Source organism: Acinonyx jubatus, chromosome B2 (assembly GCF_027475565.1).
Source record: "Acinonyx jubatus isolate Ajub_Pintada_27869175 chromosome B2, VMU_Ajub_asm_v1.0, whole genome shotgun sequence".
Taxonomy (NCBI): Eukaryota; Metazoa; Chordata; class Mammalia; order Carnivora; family Felidae; genus Acinonyx; species Acinonyx jubatus.
The window spans coordinates 125,488,706-125,511,143 of record NC_069385.1 but is presented as its reverse complement, the minus strand read 5'-3'; the positions used below and the strand labels follow the sequence as shown (position 1 = coordinate 125,511,143).

The following is a 22,438-nucleotide window of genomic DNA, read 5'->3' as shown; positions in this document are numbered from 1 at the left end:
CTATACTTGTTTTTAAAATATTGACCTAATTTCAGACTTCGAGAAATGTTGCAACATTAGTACAGAGAGTTTCCAGATAACCTTCACTCAGACTGTCCAAATGTTAGCATATATTTATCTATTATTCTCTCTATATACATATACAACGCTTATATATTTCATTTAAAGTTACATAAGTAAAATTACTTACATCAAAATAGGCAGCAAACATATCATCAGATTCGGTAAACATATCAGGTGCCAACAGCTTCTTCTGAGACGAACCTAAATGGAAATGAACAGTAATATTTGAAAAATAAAGGGATACAAATTAAAACACAAATCAGTCATCAATGTAAAATCACTAACAATTCAAACTTTCTTTCCTCTTGCACGAGTTTTTCATTAATACCTGTCCAAAAGTTACTTTAACACTTAACATATATAAGGCCATCCATTCTTTACTAAAAACATTCATTTCAGAAAGTTGAAACACCTAATTATCAGTACTTTCTCCAATGTTAGTTACATTAATATGCTAATAGGTAAATAATGATTATTTATTAAAATCAAAGTTCCTCTTCAAAAAATTCTATTTCTAGGAGTGCCTGGGTGGCACAGTCACTTAAGCTTCCAACTTCAGTTCAGGTTATGACCTCACGGTTTGTGAGTTCTAGCTCTGTATTGGTATCTGTCAGCTGGCTTCAGATCCTTGGTCTCACTCTCTCTCTGCCCCTCCCCTGCTTGTACTTTCCCCTCTCCCAAAAATAAACTTTAAAAAAAATAAATAAATTCTAGGGGCAGCTGGGTAGCTCAGTCAGTTGAGCAATCGACTCTTGATTTCAGCTCAGGTCACGATCTCACAGTTTCAAGTGTTTGAGTCCTGTGTCTTGCTCTGCGCTGCTGGTGTGGAGCCTGCTTGGAATTATCTGTCTCGCCAATGTTACCCTCCCACCCCCACTCATGCACATGCTCTCTCAAAAAAAAAAAACAAAAAACAAAAAACAAAAAACCCAACAAGAACCCCCACAAAAACAAGCCCTGATAAACAAGAACTCAGACAATACTTGGGAGAGGCAAAACTGTGTAAGCCTTACAGCATAAAATTTGGAAACACAGCACAACCGTACTCTTTAGACCCAGCAACTTCACTTGTACAAAATCATCTCAAAGACAGAGTGGTACACATTAAAAAAATGACAATGCACAATCGCATTATAATTAATGGTCCAATAAATACTCAACAACTGGAGATAACCCAAACATCTACCATTAGAAGACAATGAATAAACTTTTGCACATTCATTACACTGGAATAGTACACAGCTATAAAAAGGAATGAAGATTTTTTCACATCAAGGAGTGTATATATCTTTGTGTGTACTTGTATACATAGGATACAAATACACACACATATGAAGGACCATTTTAATAATAAAACAAAATTCCTAAAAATCACAAGCAAAAGAAAAAAAATAAACCTAAATCTATTAAATGAGTGGTATACCCACACAAAGAAGTATTTCAAATGATTTTACACTTTGGAATGTATCCCAAGGATAAAAAGAATATTGATCATACTGATAACTATGTAAATAAAAGCTTCAAAATAACCCAAATAATGTTATTAGGAGTCAAGTTTTTCACTAAAATACAAATATAAAATCAAAGAACTTAATAAAAACCTTATAGAAGTACGAATTTGAATTGGCACTTTTTTAGTATGAACCTCCCCCTTCCAAAAAGGTATGTATGTCCTAGCTTTGTCCACTGAAAAGTCCCATGAATAACGGGCACCCCTACATGCCCTGTGACCTCTGAATGGAATTTCCTATTAAATGGCACCAGCGTTCCTTAGATCAACAGCTGTTTCTGTTCTGGGACAAGATACCCATAAGGTGAGCCTGTGAAATCTCACACTGTGGTAAAACTAATTTTGCAAACTACAGTGAAGCAAATTTGGCCCCTTATTTTCATATGGTCCATTTTTATGTTTTCAGAGATTTTGGGGAAAAACATGAGAATATTTTGTGACGTTTGAAAATTATTGAAAATTTAAATTTTGGTGTCCATACAGGTTTTTTTGGGGGGAACACAGCTGCTTCTGCTCTACAACAGCAGAGTCCAGTAGTTGGAACAGAGAAAAAAAGTCTAAATTATGAAAACCTAAAATATTCTCTGACCTTTTACAGTTTGCCAACCCCTGTCCTAGAAAGAATAATATTAATAAGTATATATTACCAATCAATCCTGTAGGGTGTGGGTCAAAAAGACATTAGAAACCAACTTAAAAAGGCTCCTCCCCACCTCAGTTGGAAAGAGAATTTAAGTATACAATGATACGAAATCATGAAAACATGACAAAAACTACCAAAATTTCACTGGTTATCTCTGGAGGTTGCTAATGTACCAAACTTTATCTATGCTAAAAATTAGTCAATAAAAGAAAATAATGAAGAATTTATCCCAACTCTCCTGTACAAACTATGTTTCACGGTAACCAAAGAATGGAAACCTTTTCTTTTATGGAATTACAGGTAGTAATTCAAAAGGAATTATAATTTAAGAATCACCACTTTGGAGTGTGTCCACATCCCCCACCCCTGCCCCTCATGAAAGAATGGATCTGAGTAATGATCACCAATGGCTACTGAAACTGCGAGGTGAACAGCTGAAGGTAAACTTCATATTGGACAGCTATGGATCTTCCTATCTGAACACACAATCTCAAGGTCAATAAAAACAGGACAAGCACACACTACACACCACCTGATGTGATGCAAGTGCACACCACTACTTATGAAGTAGTCTTGCCAAAAAAGTTAACTTAAATCTATTCAAGTCTCCAACATGTAGTGTTCAAGAAACACTGAAGATAGAGGAAATAGGATAAATTGGCACAAGAATGTGGTAAAATCAGAGTGCAAAGAAAAGTTTATAGGACACATGGCCCCAGTATCTTCACAAGTAAATGGAAAAGGGGGAGGAGGAAAGCATGAGAATATTAAAGACTCTGAGACATTGAGAGAGATATAGGCATCTTATGTGGATTCTGATTCAAACCAGCCAACTGTAATTAGATATTAGATATTTAAAAGCAATCAATTTTTTAAGTAATGTTTTTTTAAAAAAAGTTCTATCGGGGCGCCTGGGTGGCTTGGTCGGTTAAGCGTCCAACTTCGGCTCGGGTCATGATCTCATGGTCCGTGAGTTCAAGCCCCACGTCGGGCTCTGTGCTGACAGCTAAGAGCCTGGAGCCTGTTTCGGATTCTGTGTCTCCCTCTCTCTCTGCCCCTCCCCTGTTCATGCTCTGTCTCTGTCTCAAAAATAAATAAACGTTAAAAAAAAAAAAAAGTTCTTATCTAGCAGAGATACAAAACGAAGTATTTATAGACAAAATGAAATCATGGCTGGGATCTGCTTTAGAATACTCTAGCAAGCAAAACAGAAGCTAATGACTTTTTAAATATATGTATGTATGTACGTATTTATCTTAAGTAAGCTCTGTGCCCAACATGGGGCTTGAACACATGACCTCGAGATCAAGGGTTGCATGCTCTACTGACTAAGCCAGCCAGGCGCCCCAAACAGAAGGTAACAAACAATGTGGGATTCCGTATACTGTTTTAGGTTATGTGAACTAATAAAAAATATTTATAAAGAACATTCACTGGGACACATTTAATACTATATTACCATAAGATTTAACAGGGGTTAACAGGGGCAACATTTCTAATCCCTTTCACTTTTCCCCATTCCAAAACAATCTCTTTCATTATTTACAGAGCTAAAAATTGAGAGAAAAGCATGATCAAAACAAAAATCTAACTTACCATTATTCTGTTCAACTGTCATTAGATTATGCTTGGCTTTTACTGAAGCCTCAAATGTATCAACATTTTCCCGTTCATACTCTTTAACATCAGCAGCTACCCTTTCTAGAATGTCATCTGGAGAAGGTGACCGCGTACAGGTACTGCTCTGGGGGCTGCTGGGTTCAGATGGCACAGACATATTGCTATCTTCAGCGAGATATTTATATTTCTGTAACAACAATACAACATATTATTTTCATAAAATCCAATGCATAGTTGCTAAAGAGGTATTGCACTGAAAAGAGTGTTAAATAATGTTAAAAATTTTTTAAAGAGTATTGATGCCTTCACTGAATCAGATCCACAATCCCTTACATATAATTCCAAAATCCACACAACTCTGAAAGAGATTTTCTATGTTCGGTGCACATTCATTAGGTGACAAAACCTGACATGAACAGATGTGATGCTATTTGTAGTCTTATTTTTATCTCCCCCAGTGTGAACAGAATATGCCTCACTGCAGAAATACTACTGTGTTTGATAACGGGGTGCTGCTCCTAGAGCCCACTGATGGGGCTAAATAATATACATAGATGCACCATATTACCTTTCTAAAATTCAAATAGTTCTGAGTTCTGAAGCACATCTGGCCCCAAGGGCTGGAGATAAGGGATTGTGGACCTGGGCAAGAACAAAAAAAGATTCAACCAAGTCTTTAGGGATATCAGTTTAATAACAACAATTTCATCAGTGCCCCAGAAAAGGTTCTCTGGAATTCCAGTTTTGCCCTACATCTTCTGATGATTCAAGTTCTTTCCTTTGCTCTGACATAACAGTACATGGTTTATGATTTGCTACGTATGTGTAAGTGAGCTGGTATGACTGTCCTTTGCTTTTGTCTAATGTCCTTATAGCACCTCAACATTTTTTACTTCTTCCAGAATGCATTCTCAACTTCATTGCTCACCTTCCATTAGGGGAAAACTTTACACTTTACAGGGACTGCCATCCACAAAGCATCTAGTGGCCATGGCTTTAAGTCAGGATGGCCGAGGCATAACTGACAATCTTCCAAGGCAGGTAACCAAATCATTAAATGAGAATATAAAGACCTATGTATAACACCCTTTCCCCACCCCCACTGTCTTAATCACCTAGCTCTAAACAACTCAAACTTATTTTTGAGATGTTCCATGTAAACAATCACATTTGCATTAGAAATTTACCATTTTTTTTCAGACCTTAAAATAGTTCTCCGCCCTCACATAGAGAAATTCTTCCAATTTATTCTATACTCACTTATGAGGGTTTTCTTAAAAACAAACAAAAAAGAAGGGCGCCTGGGTGGCTCAGGTGGTTAAGCGTCTGACTCTTGATTTTGGCTCAAGTCATGATCTCAGTTTTTGAGTTTGAGCCCTATGTTGTGATTCTCTCTCTCTCTGCCCCCCCCCCCCTCATGCTCTCTCTCTCAAAACAAGTATGTAAACGTTATTTATTTAAAAAAAAATTTTTTTTTTAACGTTTATTTATTTTTGAGACAGAGAGAGACAGAGCATGAATGGGGGAGGGTCAGAGAGAGAGGGAGACACAGAATCTGAAACAGGCTCCAGGCTCTGAGCAGTCAGCCCAGAGCCCGACGCGGGGCTCGAACTCACGGACTGCGAGATCATGACCTGAGCCGAAGTCGGACGCTCAACCGACTGAGCCACCTAGGCGCCCCAAGTATGTAAACTTTAAATTTTTTTTTAAAAAAAGCAAATTTCAAATTTTATGTCTTATAAAAGGTTTTTGTCAGAATCCTCTCTATAACAAAACAAGGCAACCATTTCAATTTTATTAAGAAATTATCTTTTCAAATCTCACAAAGATAATTTTACACATACACTTCTTAAAGATTTACTCAATTGCTGTTACCATCACTTCTTTATAAATAAAAACTGTTTTTACTAAAAGAGTAATTATTTCAGAAGGGGTGCTCAAAATTTCACTAATATCACACACCTGAACAATTGCCTGCCTCTGTATTCTTCTCTGTTCTATTAGGGCTTCTTCATCTTCTTCCTCTACATCAAAGTCTTCAAGGCTTAAAAAAAAATGTACACATATATACACATAATTAACTTCAAAAATCCTTAGAGACTCACAAATAGTAACTGCTATATAAATTAAAAGTAAGAGCTGGAAAACGTAAGTGATCAGCTAATTGCACCAAAGTCTTAACCCATCCTACTCTATTCTGTTTCTAAACTCTCTTAGTTGCCTGGTTTGGAAACCTAGCAAGTAATTTAACCTTCTGTGTCTCATTTTTCTCCTCACTTGTTTCATGGCACCAAACTAGGGAACAAATGAAAGATCCGTAAGTTCAAAAAAGTCACTCCCGGCTCTTCCATGACCTTGGTATTACTAAAGTCATTTCATTTACCTAGCCTGTTTTAACCTTTATAGAACAAGAGGGTGAGACACATAAGCAAACTAATACCTTTTCTGGGTCACAGAAAGCTGCAGATCCTTGGAAAGCTATGGATCTTTTCCCTATCAAAAATGCACATGTAAATATCCACATACAGTCTGAAGGGGAATGTGGCTCTCCCCCCAGACACTGCCCTGACTGTTCCCAATTTCCTCCCAAAAAACTCCACAATCTTTGCAATCCCTCCTAGTATAGGTGTTTCTATGATCTGCTGAATGTTCACTGCAGACAAGTAAGCAAAATGCATTCTCAAGGTTATCAGGATGTTCACTTAACCTTCATTTAACTTTCATATCACCTAAGCTCTTTCTTGACGTCAGCACTACTGAGATTTTAACAATTCTTCATTATGGAAGAGGGCATTGTCCTATGCACTGGCAGATATTGAACAGTATCTCTGGTCTCTAGCCACAAGATGACAATCAAAATACGTTTAGATATTGCCAAAATGTCCCCGGAGAAGCAGATTACCCCCAGCTAAGAACTATTGCTCTAGATTAGTCTCATTTTTTGAGATGTTCCATCTACACAACTAAATTCGCATTAAAAAAAAAAATTCTCTGTTAGACAATGAAATGTTTTTGCATTTTCCACATAGTAACAGGCATATCTACCACCAGATAGCCTCAACTGCAAAGTAGGTATCATTTTACACAAAGTGAAAAGTTTAAATATTAGTATACACCCGCACACCCACACCACTGCAAAACTGGTAATCAAGATTGGTAGAACTATCTATCTGTTGTCTCTAATAAAAATGAAGGGAAGGCTCATGATAAATTGATAGCCCAATGTTCATTCCAGCAAAAACTGAAGCCTCTAAATTCAGAAAACCATGACCTCTGCCACATAACTTATAAAATATGCACAAAAGATTAACTTTTCAATTCAGGACCTAATGAATGGATTCGCTTGCTATATCCAGGTGGAAAAGTAAAGATTTCCAGGTCAAATAGTACTTGTCTAAATTGAAAAAAGGAAATTATGGGAAATTCCATTCTTACTTATCATCAGATGAAGATTCTTGTTCAACTTTCATTCCTTCAGAAAGACTTCCTTTAAATTTATCTTCTTTTACTTTGCTTCTGCTCCTACGTCTACGACCACCCCGTGATCGAGACCGCCTTCTCAAGCGTGACCTGCTCCTTCGACCTCTGTCCCTATTTGGTTGGGTTAGGGGGAAAATAAATAAATAAATACACACACACACACACACACACACACACACGCACGCACGCGCACTTTAAAGGTCAATTAAAGGTGGGAAAGCTGTGGGTGTGTTGGGCACGAGTATACAGGAACTTTCTGTACTTTTCAAAAGCTTAATTTTGCTGTGAACCTAAAACTGTTCTAAAAATAAAATCTTTTAAAAAGGGGTTAATTAAAAATTTAAGGTGAAATAACACACCAGAAAGATTGGGGTAATCAGCTTAATTGAAAACAACTAAAACACAGTTACTGTTCTTATTGGACTGCAAAAGGACACAAAAAGAACTTTGGGGGCGATGGAAATATTCTTGATTATGGTGATTATGTGACTATGTGTTTGTCAAAACTCACATAACTTTACACCAACAAGGGTGAATTTACTTTATGTAAATATGTTTCAATAAATGAGATTAAAAAAAATATCACCGTTAATAAGGCACAGAAAATACAAACATGACAAAAATTCTAAGTCTAATTAATAGGGCCCTCAGACAGCTTTATAAGTGCCTGAAGGTCTTGCCTCATGTTAAACAAAAACCGGTTCAAGCATTAAAGGTAAAGTTTATGTTAGAAAGATGCTGTAGAATTCCAAACAGAAAAGGCTGCTAAGTCTACAGAGAATTGGCAAACTGCCTGTTAATGTCACATCTGACTACCAGGCTTATGTCATATTTCTTAAGAAATCTTACTAAAAATGACATGAAGCGAACAACTAAAGAGTGTGAAGAGCTATTAGGACAATAGAGATGTCAACAAAATCTTGATGTGCACACTGGACAAAAAGAGTAGTAACAGATCAAATCTAAACATAAGTCTAACAGGAACAGACAAGATATATAAGAAACAGGTAAATCCATGCCACAAAACTCCAGAAAGCCTCAAGCATTGGAGACACCATATCCTGTAGGTAAAAGCTAAATAAAAACTGGTTGAAAGCCTTTAGGAATAGCTGGCTTCTGTGTATTCTGCCTCCTTCCTGACTCAGCAGAAAATGCCAACCATTCCCCTTCACATTCTGGCAAAATACTTAAATTTATAGAGGTGTTGGTTGTTATCAAAACTGACCCAAGGTAGCGGGGAGGCACAGTACTGAAAATGGAAGGATTAGGGGAAGTCTACATTATGAAGAATCAGAACTCTACTGGCAGCCATGTCTACATTCTCCAGCAGATGAGAGGATTCTGGAAAACTGCTAACCCAAAAGAACTATAGTCAAGGATATGCTAAAGAGATCACAATGAAGCCACAAATTCTACATTCTCAGAATGGAAGAAAGCTTCCATTCAGCTTTCTCAGTGGCTAAGTTTTAAATGAGAATAGGATCCAGCTGTTTGAATAAAGTCCTCAAATGATAAAGGTAAATGAGCAGCAAAAGGATTCTGGGAAGAAAGAAAGTAAGAAAAGAAAATCATTAAGAACAAAACTCCACAAAGCAAACTCATTATAATCTTTGATGTACGAGATGCTATTTCTATAAAACAAGTTAAAATGGCAGAAAAAAATTAAGCAGCCAACAAATCTTTGGAAATAAAAATACATATATATGAGCACAGGAAAAAATATAGAAAGGTAAGAAGGCAGAACAAGAAAATTTACACTAAAAGCAGAACAAAAGGACAAACATAAAAGATGAGTGTGCATAGAGGGGGAATGAGTGGAACAATACAGAAGATCCAATGCAGAGATGAAGAAAACAATGGGCAAAAAAGCAAACAAAGAAAATTTCCCAGAATAGGTAGCCATAATCTTCCTGCTTTAAAGCCTATTTAGGGAGCACCTGGGTGCCTCAGTGGTGGGTTAAGTGTCAGACTTCAGCTCAAGTCATGATCTGTTTGGTCAGAGCCCCCATCAGGTTCCATACAGCGTAGAACCTTTCTTTGCCCTTGCACGTTCTCTCAAAAAGTAAACTTAAGTAAGTAAATTTAAATAAAGGGCCTATTTAATGACCAGAAAACTACTGGAAACTAGAAGTTAGTGGAATAACAATTTCAAAATTCTTAAGGGAAAAAATGATTTCAACTTGGAATTCTATTCCTTAACAAATCAGCAGTGAAGACAAAAGCCTTTTCTTTTTTTAAAGAGACAAAGGTCCCCCCAAATGTCCTTTTCATGTACTTTTCGCAGGAAACTATTGTAAAGGCATTAACAAAGCAAGGAAATAAAATATGAAGATGCTGGATACAGGAAAGAGAATCACAAAATAAGAGAGACTGCCAAGACGACAGAAAAGGGAAAACAATTCCTACAATAACTGTTTAAGCAGGCCTATTCGTCAGTTTGGAGCTCAAAGGCTAGAAGCATTAGAAGGAAGGTCTTTTCTTGCCCCTTCTCCCGTCTGCTCAGCAATGAGCAATATGCACATGATCATAATGATTATAACTGGAAGCACGGGGAAATATGGTACAATTAGGTAGAAAAGTGTGTGTGTGTGTGGGGGGGGGGATTAAAAAACAGTAATTGTCCAGAATAAGAAATCAATAGATAACATGGTAATAACTTCTAAAAATTTTAACATACACAACCTTGGACAAAGCACTTCAAGGAATCTAGTATACAAAAATACTCAGATAATGTAAAGATCTATCCACTGGTTGCAATATAAGCCTTTGGTATGTTATCTTTTAAAAACATTAAAAATTGGCAAATGGAAGTCTACTTATGTTTGAGTTAAAATATTTAATGCATATATTTTAAAAATGATTTGTGCTTTATAAACCAACATTTTGATTAACCAACTCACTACATGTGCATCACATAAAATGGTTAATTAAACAAGTGTTTGCCGAGATTGTCTTTCACATCTACTGAGGTTATCATCTTGAAGTCACGTTCTAAGGGGACCAAATACAAATTAATAGAAAAACAGAGAAATGAAATTATATGACCAGAAACTCGGCTACTTTTTTATTACCTTATGATCTATCCTGTTCAAGAAAACAAAACAAAACAAAAAAGCAGTAAGCACAGCTCATGTAGTATTTATCTTAAGTAGGGGAAAAAAATTTTTCCCTTTTAAAAGAATGAGTTTTTAATGAACACTGATTTATTTAAATTTGAAAAAAAGCTATATTAAAGAAAAATCAGTGTATGTGAAACATCACATGTTGGGAAAAAGGAAACTATATGGGATCACAGCTACAATTTTTCAGAGAAAAACGGTCTCTAAGAAAACCTACCAACTGAGCTAATATGAGGCTTCAGAAGCATACAGTTTAATGAATCAAAAGAACAACATATGTAACACTATTTTACCTTCTCCGAGGAGACCTGCTTCTTCTCCTGGGTGACCTACTTCGTCTGAGTGGGGAACGAGACCGCCTTCTAATGGGAGATCTACTTGCTCTTCTTCGGGTTGGGGACCACCTATTGATGGGGCTGGCATCTTTTGATCTTTCACGTCTACTGAGGATATCATCTCGAGGTCGTGTTCTTAAGGGGACCAAATCCAAGTTATAGAAAAACACATCAAATTAATGAATTTGTTTTGCACATAAAGAACATCTTAAGAAAGGGTGCACTAAACATGAAGACAGTAAACAAATATTAACAGGTTTTTTAACAAAACTTAAATTCAGAAAATCACAATGACATTTTGGTGTTGTTGTGGTAGGCACACAGTAAAAATGGTATACTTCCTGTCATCTCACAATCTGAAGAATTATGATGGCTATTCACATTATTAAAGTCACTGATTCTAATTCCAGATACACAACTCAAATAAAACTTGCCTAAGTGAGTAATAGTATTCCACTTCCTTAGTTTGAAGACTGTTTCTAAATTTTGACATTTTCCCAATATAGAGTCTTCTTTTTAATATATTACATATAATAGCATCTTACAATCAATGTTAACCTTTAAACAGAGGGAATATAAGTAAGGATTTAGAGAAAAGGACAGCCTATCTAGTCATGGAAATACATATTGGTGTAACTTTCCCGGAAAGACATTTGGCAGTAACTTTCTAAAATGTAAATGTACATTACCTTAGACTTTGCAATTCCATTTCTATGAATCTATTCTACAAAGAACCTTCACATGTAAACAACGGACATAGTAGCATACGATCATGAAAAACTGACACCAACTAAAATTTTCATCTGAAAAAGGGGGATGATTAGAGGTGACCCTTGAACATGGGTTTGAACTGCACAGGTCCACTTACACGTAGATTTTTTACAGTACTGTAAATATATTTACTCATCCTTATGATTTTACCTCTAACTTAAAGAATACAATATACAATACATACAACAAAGAAAATATGCCAACTAAGTTTTATTGATAAGGCTTCCAGTTAGCAGTAGGCTACTAGTAATAAATTTTGGGAGAGTCAAGTGTTATATGCACATTTCTGACTATGTGGGGGACTGGCCCCCCCAACCTCTGTGTTGTTCCAGGGTCAACTGCGTTATGATATATCTATACTGTGAAATATGGTGCTGTTATATAAACACTTAAAAGATCTTTATTGTCACAAAAATGTTTCATGAAAAAAATCACTGTTCACGTGAATAGGAAGACTCCATTTTTGTAAGAAAGAACATTCATAGAATTCGATGTGCATAAAAAAAAAAGGGCTAGAAGGCCATTCTTGTGACTGGTACTGCAGAAGGGATGGAAAGGGAGAGAATTTACAGGCTTCTGCCTTATCTGAATTTCTCTTTGAGTTAGTATCTTTTCTGTAATTAAAACAAAATTTTGTTTCAAATATTCAACTCTAGTCCTTAATAAACTGCTCAGAATTTCCTTTTCAAATGGAAAGAAAATTGAAAGAGACAAGAATCATTTGGAAACACTTTAGAAGACATAATCAGCAACACTAACAACCATCTCAATTTAGAAAGCTAAAGAAAGAAGGGGGCCATTTAATTACAATGTCATTTAGAAAAATCAAGAGTATTTCCTAATATACAGCATTTTGAAAACAGCATTCTTAAAATTTTTCAGAGAACCATTTACACTTCAAGGTCAGCTTGTATGTATACTCACACAGAGTAAATGGCTAGGAATTTATATCTTCACATTGTATAAGCCAACATTCTTTTAAGCTAAACTCTGCTGATAATTTCATCTGCTTATTAAATATAAAGATACTAAAAATGTTTCTGAAGTAGTTTAGACTAAACAACCCCCACCCCCTCTTCCAAAATCTTTCATGTGCCTAAATTACCTATTAGGTCTATGATCCTGGGTAAGTTAGATAATCTTGCAATCTTTCTTCTCATTTACAAATGGAGTGTAAGAGTTACTCCACTTTATAAGGAGAGAGAATCATGAGTATTTGAGAAAAAATATGATGGGCCAAGAGTATTACGCAAAAATGAATTACTTTCATTATTATTAAGAAAATAAAATCATTTCTTACACTATTCTTAAAATTAAAAGGTACTATTATTTAAACATTGAGATTATAAGTATATGAATTAGTAACAAAAAAAATGTCCACTTTGAATTTAATTTTGGGGGCCAAAAAATTTGGTAGTTCCAATTTATATTGTCAGAACTCAAAATTATGCCAACTCAAGAGAATGGATACATCACAAGCCTTAAATTGATACCTCTTTTTTTAAAGTTAAAATCTTAAGCCTATACTGTCCAATAAAGTCATAATCCTTGCTGTAGAAATTCCCATGAATGGGTACACATAGATTTATCAGCCAAATTATTTGGATTTAAAGGAGTGATTCTGCAAATTAGGTACTAAATTAACTTGAAAAAAACCTGACTGTCAACATTTCAATTCAATATTTTTAATATATCTCAATTCAACAGTTCAGTATTTCAATTCAATATTTTTAATATATAATTCAACAGTTCGATATTTTTAAATCCCATAGTCAAGATATTTGCTGACAAAAGTACAAATGTTAATATAGTTAGTGGGCAGAATCTATGTTAAAAGTATATTAACACCACCACTTTTTTTATTGTTCACAAATTCTAGTTTCTCCTTTTAAAATCTGATGTATTGGCAGAAAGCATTAATATTTTGAAAACAAAAGTTACCTTGGAGAAGAAAGTCGTCTCCTTTCTGGTTCTCTTCGTTTTCTTTCCAAGGATCGGCTCTTGGCTCTTCTACCAGGAGACAGAGTTCGAGAAGGTGATTTGCTCTGCTTAGACCTCCTATCATTTACTAGTGGAGATCTACTTCTCCTTGATTTATCACGCTGTTTTGGAGACAAACTTCTTCTTTTAGGACTTCGACCAGGTCTTCTACTGGGTGACCTGTTTTCTTTCCCAGAAGAAGCATCTTTAGAGGGAGATTTAATTGGCTTCTTTTCTTTATCTGTTTCAGACCGTTTTGATTTTCTCTCTTTGGATCGTGATCTTCTGTCTTTGGATTTACCTCTTAAATCAACTGGGGATCTGGATTTTTTGCCTCGATCACGACTTCTACTTTCATTTATAATTGGGGATTTTTTCCTATCTTTTGACCTACTTTTATCTTCGGTTTTAACCTTGTCATCAGTAGGAGATCTGGCCTTTCCAATTTTCTCTTGAGATCGCCTTCTAAGGGTAGGGGATTTTGATTTCCTTGCTTGATCTTGAGACTTACTTCTTTTGGATGGACTTTTGGACTTTTTCCTCTCCTTTGATTTGCTCCTAGTTGTCTTTTCTTTAACTATTTCAACACCTCCCTTACTTTTCTTTTTATCAGACCTATGTCTAGTCCGTTCTTTGGATCTGCTTTTACTTCGCTTTTTTGTACTATTTTTATTGTCCATAAGTTCGAGTTTCCCCTTTGTACTTGAAGATCTGGTACTAGACCTATTTCCATTTCTTGCCTTTTCATGAATCTCCCCCTCTTCTTCAGAGCCAGACTCATAACCTTGCAATATGAGCCCCATCCCAGATTGGACCTTTCCTTCCATTAACTCATTATCAAGTTCAGCTTTAATCAAGGCTCTCTGTTTTTCCAAGTCTTCCAGCAAAGCTAAATCATCAAGTTTAGTTCTTTTTGCTGGAGACATACCTTCTTTGTCAGAGGCATCAATGACCTCTTTTCTTTTGTGTTTCTTATGTTTATGCTTATGTTTATGTTTTTTATCCTTATCTTCTTCTGAGGAATGTTTATGTTTCTTATGTTTACTTCTGTGTTTATGCTTCTTTTTTTTGTGACGACTGTGCTTATTTTGAGATTGGTCTTCTGATACTTCCCCATTTTCTTCATTTACACTCTTCTCGGAATTATCAGCATCTTCTATCCTATAAATGTATCAAACACATTTCAAAATCCTATCATTTATCAAGATTTGATCACAACAAAATAATGTTAAATACATCTCAATGTAATACATGAAGTTAGTCACTGAAATATTTTCACAACAGCTTCAGACATTTCAAAATACCTGGCAAAACTGACTTAAATAGTGGTTTAGCTTTATTTCTAATGGTTGCACTAAAATACATAGAAGAAATACACAATGACGGAAGATAAATAATTACACTGAATAGAAAAAGAAAATCCAAAACAGGTACAGTAAAACGTTAATATTGATTTAAACACTCAGTAACTTGTTTTTAAACCAGAATTTTTCACACAGATTTAACACCAAAGGCATCCCCCTCCCAATTTTTTTTTCCATAAAACACTGACATACATTGGGAGACTAATCTCTTTCTCCACTTTAAATTGAGAACTATACTTTCAGTCTGTGGTACCCAATGAGCAACCATGTGGTATTAGACTGAAAGACATCAAAGGTTCTTCTGCAGGTGAACAACAGTCCAATATGAGCAATAGCCTATGGTTCAACCAATGTCAGTTCACTGGGCTGTTTAATTTCTTTAAATTTCAAATGAAAGATTAGTTTCCCAAAATATGCTCATATTGATAGGTACCATGCAAAAAAACATTCAAATACATCAAGGGGGTAGCTTTTGTGTTTAAATGCCTGGGCTATGCTTAGTTTATGATGCTAAATTATTTTGCTAAATCTCTGCTATTGTTAATCCCAGGTTAAACACAGGCTACAATGGCATTAATTACCTTTCCCCTTTAAAATCACTCCATAGTAAAACATCACGCCCCAGAATATGAGACAAACGTCAAAACACTAAGTCATCTGGATTCAGAACAAAACACTATTTTTGTAGGAAGATACGGATTATTTTGTCCAAATCCTTCAAATTATGTACTGCTGTACTTTCAGAAAAATTATCATGCCAAAAAATGAAGGAATTCAATTTTTTTAAAAATCACTACACAATGTAGGCATTAGAAAAGGTAGCAGGAAAACAAAGATGTACAAGACCATATCTCCCACTCTCAAGGAAATAACAGTCCAATGGAAAAGAAAGTCACATGAAACACTGCAAGAAGGCAATGATAAAAACATAAATAAGGGCATTATGGGAACACCGAGGGATCACCTAAAACCACTTTGAAAATGGTCAAGGAGATCAAAGAAAAACCCAAGCTGTGTTAAGCAAGGACTTTGAAAGGAGAAGGAATGTTTACTGAGAAGGTACATGGATTATAAAATAAAAGTTGAGTAACATAGTCCTAAATAATAATAAATTAACAACAAGGGAAAAGAGTATTTTCGATAGAAAAAAAGGTGACAAAAGGCACAGTTATAAATAGCAAACCAGAAGCAGATCAGTGTTGCCAGGGCATCAAAACTCATGAAGTAACTGGTCTAGTGGTTAAGATCTCCATGGACCAATTCCAGGAGATAAAGATACTGCACAAGATTCTGGGAACGAGTGGCTGAGATAGTTAGAGGCTAATTGGGGTCAGAGGCCCAGGAACTGCAAGATTAGGTTACTGGATAGGTGGTCTGTAAGGACACTGCTATTACAGAGGAGTTGGGAGGCAAGTCTGGTCCTCCAGCTAGGTATCAGTCTTCAGTAAACTTGAAAAGGCTAGAGGAGGGAGGGGACACACCGGAGTAGGCTTGGAAAGTTACTACATTGACAACAATGAAGGGATGTGGAGAACATGAAGAACATATAACTACCGCATGGCAAGAACTTTAAATTTTTGTCAGATTGCCAATGTCCATTTTGGTACTGTGGAATGTGAGAAAGGAGAAAGTGCTGAAGAGAGCTGCAGAAAAAGCTGTACCTTCCAGTTGAGAGGTTTTAGTTTGGTCTGACTTCTCTCTAATGGGGTATGAGAAAAAAGAATAAATATAGCAGCGTTCTCTGGATCATCAAATTTTCTCAAAGACTTGGAAAAAAAGTGTAACATCTTTATGTTAAAAACAACATGGTTCTATTATGGGTAAGGGGAAATCACGAACTTAAGTAGAAGATACAAAGAATTTCAACTTTGTTTGTTATACAGACTATACCCTCATACAGGTAACCACATCCCTTCCCCTGAAATCTCCCATTGCACAACCTAGGAAGTGGGAGCATAGGTCTTTTTTCCGGAAACTTGACTTCTAGGGGGCAAATAGGAGGAAAACTGAATTAGGCTAATTCATGATATGGAGACAGGTATGGAGAACCTGTTTAAAGGTTGTGAATGATTTTTAGGTATATAAAATCTCAGTGCCCAAAGTACAAAATTCTAGTCAACAAGCTAAAACTCAAAACTATCTAAAGATCCTCTAATGTGTCTTAGGAAGCCAGTCTCCAAAGCCAGACTGAGTTCAAATCCTGGTCCGAATGCTTACTAGTTGTGCATTAGGCAAATTTTAAGTTCTCTCTAGTCTGCAGGCACCTCATCTACAAAACGGAGAAAATATTCCCTACCTCAAAGTAAGCTGAGGATTGCATGGATTAACAGATGTTATCAAGGCTCATAATAGTGCCTAGAACAAACCTAGGGCCCCCAAAGTAAGAGATTATTATTCTTTAGAGACTGGATAAATCTACTTACTCACTAGGGCACTGTGGAGCTGTCAGAGCTGATGCTAAGAATGTTGAGTTTGTATGTAAAAGGCTACCACACAAAGCACTGAAGAAATACTGTCTCAGTCTCCACGACTGAGATTTTAAGTTTCAAGGAAGTTCAATGGTCTTGCCTTCAGTCACACATACATCAAGCTAGTGAGAAGGCTAGTATTACATTCCAAGAGAGTCAAGAGCTCTTCCAATTGACTGAAGATGGATTTTAAAATGTCAGATCCTATCCCTACTCTGTGTGAAACTTGATTATTGCTTCATATTTTATTCAGAGTAAAAACCAAAATTGTTTACAAAGCCCTACATTATCTGCCCAACCTTCCCAACACTTTGATCCTACTTTTGTCCCACACTCACCATGCTTCAGTCATTCAGCCACACCGCTCACCTTGAACAACAGGTACACCCCTACCTCAGGGCCCTGGTACTTGTACTTGCTGTTTCTCCACCTGGAATGCTTTCCCCAGATGCATACATTGCTGGTTCCTTTGCCTAACTCAGGCCTTTGCTCAAAGTACTTTCTCAGTCAAGTTTTCCTCACCAATTCATTTAAATCACAACCCTCACTATACCACACACTTATTCCCTTCCTATTTTTTTCTCTAGAGTAACTGCAACCAAGTTTTTGTCTTTGCCTATCGTAACACAAGTCTTATGAGAGCAGATTTTTAATCTGTGTAGTTCACTGCACTAAGACCTAGTAAATTGTCTAACCTATAGTAAGCAGGTATTCAGTAAGTAATTTGTTGTGTCAATGAAATAATTTGTATAGAATAACACATAAAAACTGTATTCATGAGATTACAGTTGGGTTTATAGTTGCTATACTATACTCTTACCTCTTAACAGGAAACAATTTGGTTTTGCTCAGTCAGATCTCCAGTGCCTCACACAGTGCACACACCTATCTGGCGAATGCAGTAACTCAAAATAATTTAAAATTTAATCAGCTCCCTACCCAGGAAAAATATACCCTTTGAACACTTTTCTAATGCTTTCTTCTACAAGTTACAAGTCTCCAAGGAGTTTCAAATCAAAATTCTTAAGAGTTTACCCACAAAGGAAGTAATTTCCTTCAAAAGAAAACCTAGCTCCTAAAGCTTCTGAGAATCAGAAGCTACACTGTGATGCCCAATGTCACTTAAGAGTTACTCCCATGAGTGATCCTTGTTTCTAATGTATCTTAGTGACTGTTAACCTCAAGAAATAATGACTACCTTACTGATAAAAATGCTACAAGCACCTTAGGGCCTACTAAGTCAATTCAACCTTAATTCTAGAGTTCTCCTACATTAGGGTTAGCAGACATTTACGCCCTCCTCAGTTGGCTCTCTCAATGCAAATTCCATAGAATATACCAATTGAAGTCTGATTAGGTACATCAGGAAAACCTGAACTCAATGAAACAAAGGCATATTGCATATAACAAGCTTGTGCTAAGGCAGCTAATTTAGGTCCATTATCAACAACTTTTTTCTAAAACTTTAGGGAAAGGTACCTTGATAAATCTCATAGTCTTTTTGCATAGTTTATATCTATAATAAATACAGGCATATAACTCCCACAAATGTAAATTTACATTTTGCAACTTAACACTACACATTTAGCAGGTGTATGTTTAAACCAACATGATCTACAATTATTTGTCATACTCATTGAGAACTGAGAAACATCCTTCAAATTACATTATTTGGAAACAAAGCTGAATTTGAAGTGAAGACTATAGGGGTGTTTAACAGTATTTATTCATTTATTTTGTTAAATGCAATGTACAAGTTTCATCCTTCAAACAAGGGTCTCTAGGCATCTGACACAAAGAAAACAGCAATGAAACAACTTTAAAATAAAGTTTAAAATAAAGACTAATTACAACCACCAGTGTTATTTTAATTTCTTCTTTCAAATTTTTTCATAAGAATGCTTCTAATGACATCTTATTTGGGAGGCATTCAATTAATGTTTTGGAAACAGAGAATGGAGAGCAAAGTGAACGCCATTACTTCTTTACAAAGAAAGTAATTTAAGCCTGCTTCTCTGATAAGTTAAACTACTTTAACACAGTATTCACATAGACATAAAAAATAAGAATGATTCAAAAGACCAAGTAGTCTTAAAATGAACTCCTCCGCCCCTCCTTTTCCAAATCAGGTGTGAAAAATTAAGCTTCAAAGAATTAGAACTGTCACATTAAAAAAATGGAACTTTTGGGGACAATGGAAGTAAATAAAAATGATTTCAAACCCTAAAGGATATTTTAAAAAGGAACCACAACGTATAGTGGGTGACCAGATAGTACAACAGTTAGGAGCAGGTCTCTAGAATCAGACTTCCTGGGTTTAAATCTTGGGTCTATCACTTAGTGTGACCCTTGTGGCTAAATACCCTTAATTTCTCTGTGCTTTAGTTTCATCATCTGTAAAATATAGGAAACAACTGTATCCACTTCCAAAGGGTCATTAGAACGATAAGATAGCCGTTCAGTGCTTTGAATAGTACCTAGTACTTGGTAAGTGCAAATAAGTGAATGCAGATAAAAACTTAAATGTTTAAAACCACCAAAGAGGCAGAGCTAAAGAGATGGACAAACGTAAAAGTCATTAAAAAGCCTTCAGGGAACTTAAAAGCTGTTTTTCATATTTATTTCTTCTCAAACGTTCCACTTTGAATAGAGTCCATACAACTGTAAACTACTCAGTGTCCTCTAAAGAACTGTGTAGATATTACATCCCAGCATTCACTATGAGCAGCACACACAGTGCTTGCTTTCATACTAAATTTATTTTCTTTGTCAAACATTTTAAAATAAGTGGGACACTTACAGAACAAATACTCCAGTTATACCAAGAGTTCTGTGCGAAGGGGATGTGGAATCAAGGTTTATTTCAGTGGCATTCATATTGCAGGGGCCTAAATAAATATTAAGACGAGTATTTGAATATGCATAGAAAATATGGCTCAAGCACTCGTCAAAATGAATCTGAATGGTCCCTCAAATCAAACAAATGGACATAATACTAAAGAACGTTAAAGAGATTGCTAGAAAAAACAGCTGTATAACATTTTTACTATGACATAAATACTGTAACTGTGCCACACTGTGAACTCAATGAGAAACAAAGAGGCAAAGTCTAGGTAAAACTTACAACCCAATTGCTCTAAGTCAAAATTGTAAAGATAATAAAGCTTTCAAAAGCCCTTAATGAAAAACTCAGTGTAATTCTGAGTAAAGCAAATGACTGAGGAGTCCAAAACTGGATGCACAGCAATGACGTGTTGGGCTGCCTGGTAGTAAAAATTTCTCCTCTCGGTCTCTAGTTGCTGGGAGACTAGATCTACCTCTCTCCTAAGATGGGTTAAAAAAAAAAAAAAAAAAAAAAGGCAAGCTAATGCTGATGCACAAAACGGTCGCTATATGAACACTCTTTTAAAATCCATTTTCTTTTAGGTTCTTGTTTGAGTTTTCCAAACACGAAGAGGGGAACAAAATGCTGCTTTTAAGCAAAGATCAGACTTTGCAGCACATACAAGTTATATTTTCACTCGGCCGCATCGATTCTTACATTACCTTAATTACAGACATAAAGCACTTGGGTTTGGAAGGAGCTACTATTTCTTCCACTCATACTCCCAAGAAGCCCTATAAACTCAGGCCAAAAACGTCAGGCCTCAAAACCAAGGACTTGATCTTACTTTGCCTCAAGTTTGCAAGTTGGCAAATAAGCTGCCACTAGGCAGAGGGGGAAAAATATATCAAGTGATGCTGGATTAAGAGCACCGGGGTGAGGAAACGAAGCACCCCGCTATTATATAGGTCTGGGATATTCAAAGAGGTGGTCCTAGCATCCCCTCCTCCCTACTTTCAGGTCCTAAAATTGACACCAGCAGCAGGACAACGGCAGGTTACTGCATGCAGAAGAAAAGTATTATCGCTTGCCTCCCTGCCGCCACTGCTCCTCGGGTGCCAACACCGATGCCGCTCAGTGCTGCAGCCAAGGGGCTCCGCTCGGTCCCTGCGGGAGGAATACGAAGGCGCGACCGCACGGTCGCGGCAGCCGCCTCGCGCACGGGACCTGTAGAGGCCGCTCGCGCGTACGCCTCCCAGGGCAACGACGCGCGGCAGGCCGCGGCCGCCTCCGACCCAACAGCCGTGGCCTCCGGGAAAGCGAAGCTCGAAGGCCGCCCGCCCGCCCCCCAAGCCTCCCGCCCAACAACGTATCGCGCGGGGAAAGGCAAAGTTTGGCTCTCGCCGTTAGGCCTGAACTTTCCCGCCAGCCCGTGCAGGTCTCCGCCGTTTCCCACTCGGCAGTCTCCTGGGCTCCGGCCTTCCGCACAGCTCACAGAGACTACTCACTCGGGCTGTTCCCGCAGCGACAGAGTCTCGGCGGCGGCCATCTTGAACTTCCTGACTCCTCGGCGGCGGTGGCGGCGGCTTCCCGGACGGTGGAAGCTAGTGGAAGTGGTGGAAGAGGGAGCAGAAGCGTCGCGCATGTGCTAACCGCGTAGGGAACCGTGGAGCTCTGAGTCCGCTCTAAGAATCCGGATATAAAAGTGCATCCGGGGACAGAGCGCACGAGCGCCATGACGCAAGTTCCGGGACGGGGGTTGGGCGTGTGGAAGTATAGGCGGCACCTGCCAAGGGTTTAGTGACCAGTGACTGGGGCTTGCCCGGTAGTTAGTATTAGCACCGAACGTTTGGCTCTGGAAACTTGCTAGAGAAGGGACCAGAGTGAGTGGGATATCGGTATTTTGTGTGCGGTTCCGAGAACTGGTTTCACGGTGGGGCCCACAAGTTGAGTCAATTCTCCAACTAGGGCAAACAATATGATTTGGCTGCGGGGCTGCGTTGGAGGCATAATACCCAATCTCAAGTGGCATTGAAGGAGAGTTGGTGAAAGACATTTTGAGAATACTGGGAAGTTAGGGCTGTTTTAGAATGTAAATGTCTTTTAATATGGAATTATTAATTGTTAGATTTATTTGAAACGTTTGAATTTCTTTCAGCTTTTACTGTTCAAGAGTAACGATTCAGGAGCCTTTAGGTTTGCTGGTTCAGTAACATTTTTGGTTCAAATCACTTAATGCGATTTTGTTTTTCTGTAATAAT

General features: G+C 37.1%; 1 protein-coding gene across 15 annotated transcripts in view; it reads right to left on the bottom strand.

Moving 5' to 3' along the window:
* PRPF4B (pre-mRNA processing factor 4B) overlaps window positions 1-21,885 on the bottom strand; it is a 36,989-nt gene extending 15,104 nt beyond the window's left edge. For all 15 annotated transcript variants that reach the window (XR_008298687.1, XR_008298689.1, XR_008298690.1 and 12 more), the window contains exons 1-7: window positions 21,686-21,885; window positions 13,483-14,682; window positions 10,729-10,905; window positions 7,272-7,427; window positions 5,799-5,880; window positions 3,813-4,023; window positions 191-264 (exon numbers count right to left, since the gene is read on the bottom strand). Coding sequence is in view for 2 of the 15 variants with exons in the window: in XM_053223079.1 (XP_053079054.1) it covers window positions 191-264; window positions 3,813-4,023; window positions 5,799-5,880; window positions 7,272-7,427; window positions 10,729-10,905; window positions 13,483-14,682; window positions 21,686-21,822 (2,037 nt within the window). In the remaining 13 variants the exon portion in view is untranslated. The remainder of the gene's footprint in view (window positions 1-190; window positions 265-3,812; window positions 4,024-5,798; window positions 5,881-7,271; window positions 7,428-10,728; window positions 10,906-13,482; window positions 14,683-21,685) is intronic.
* Between the last annotated feature and the right edge of the window lie 553 nt (window positions 21,886-22,438).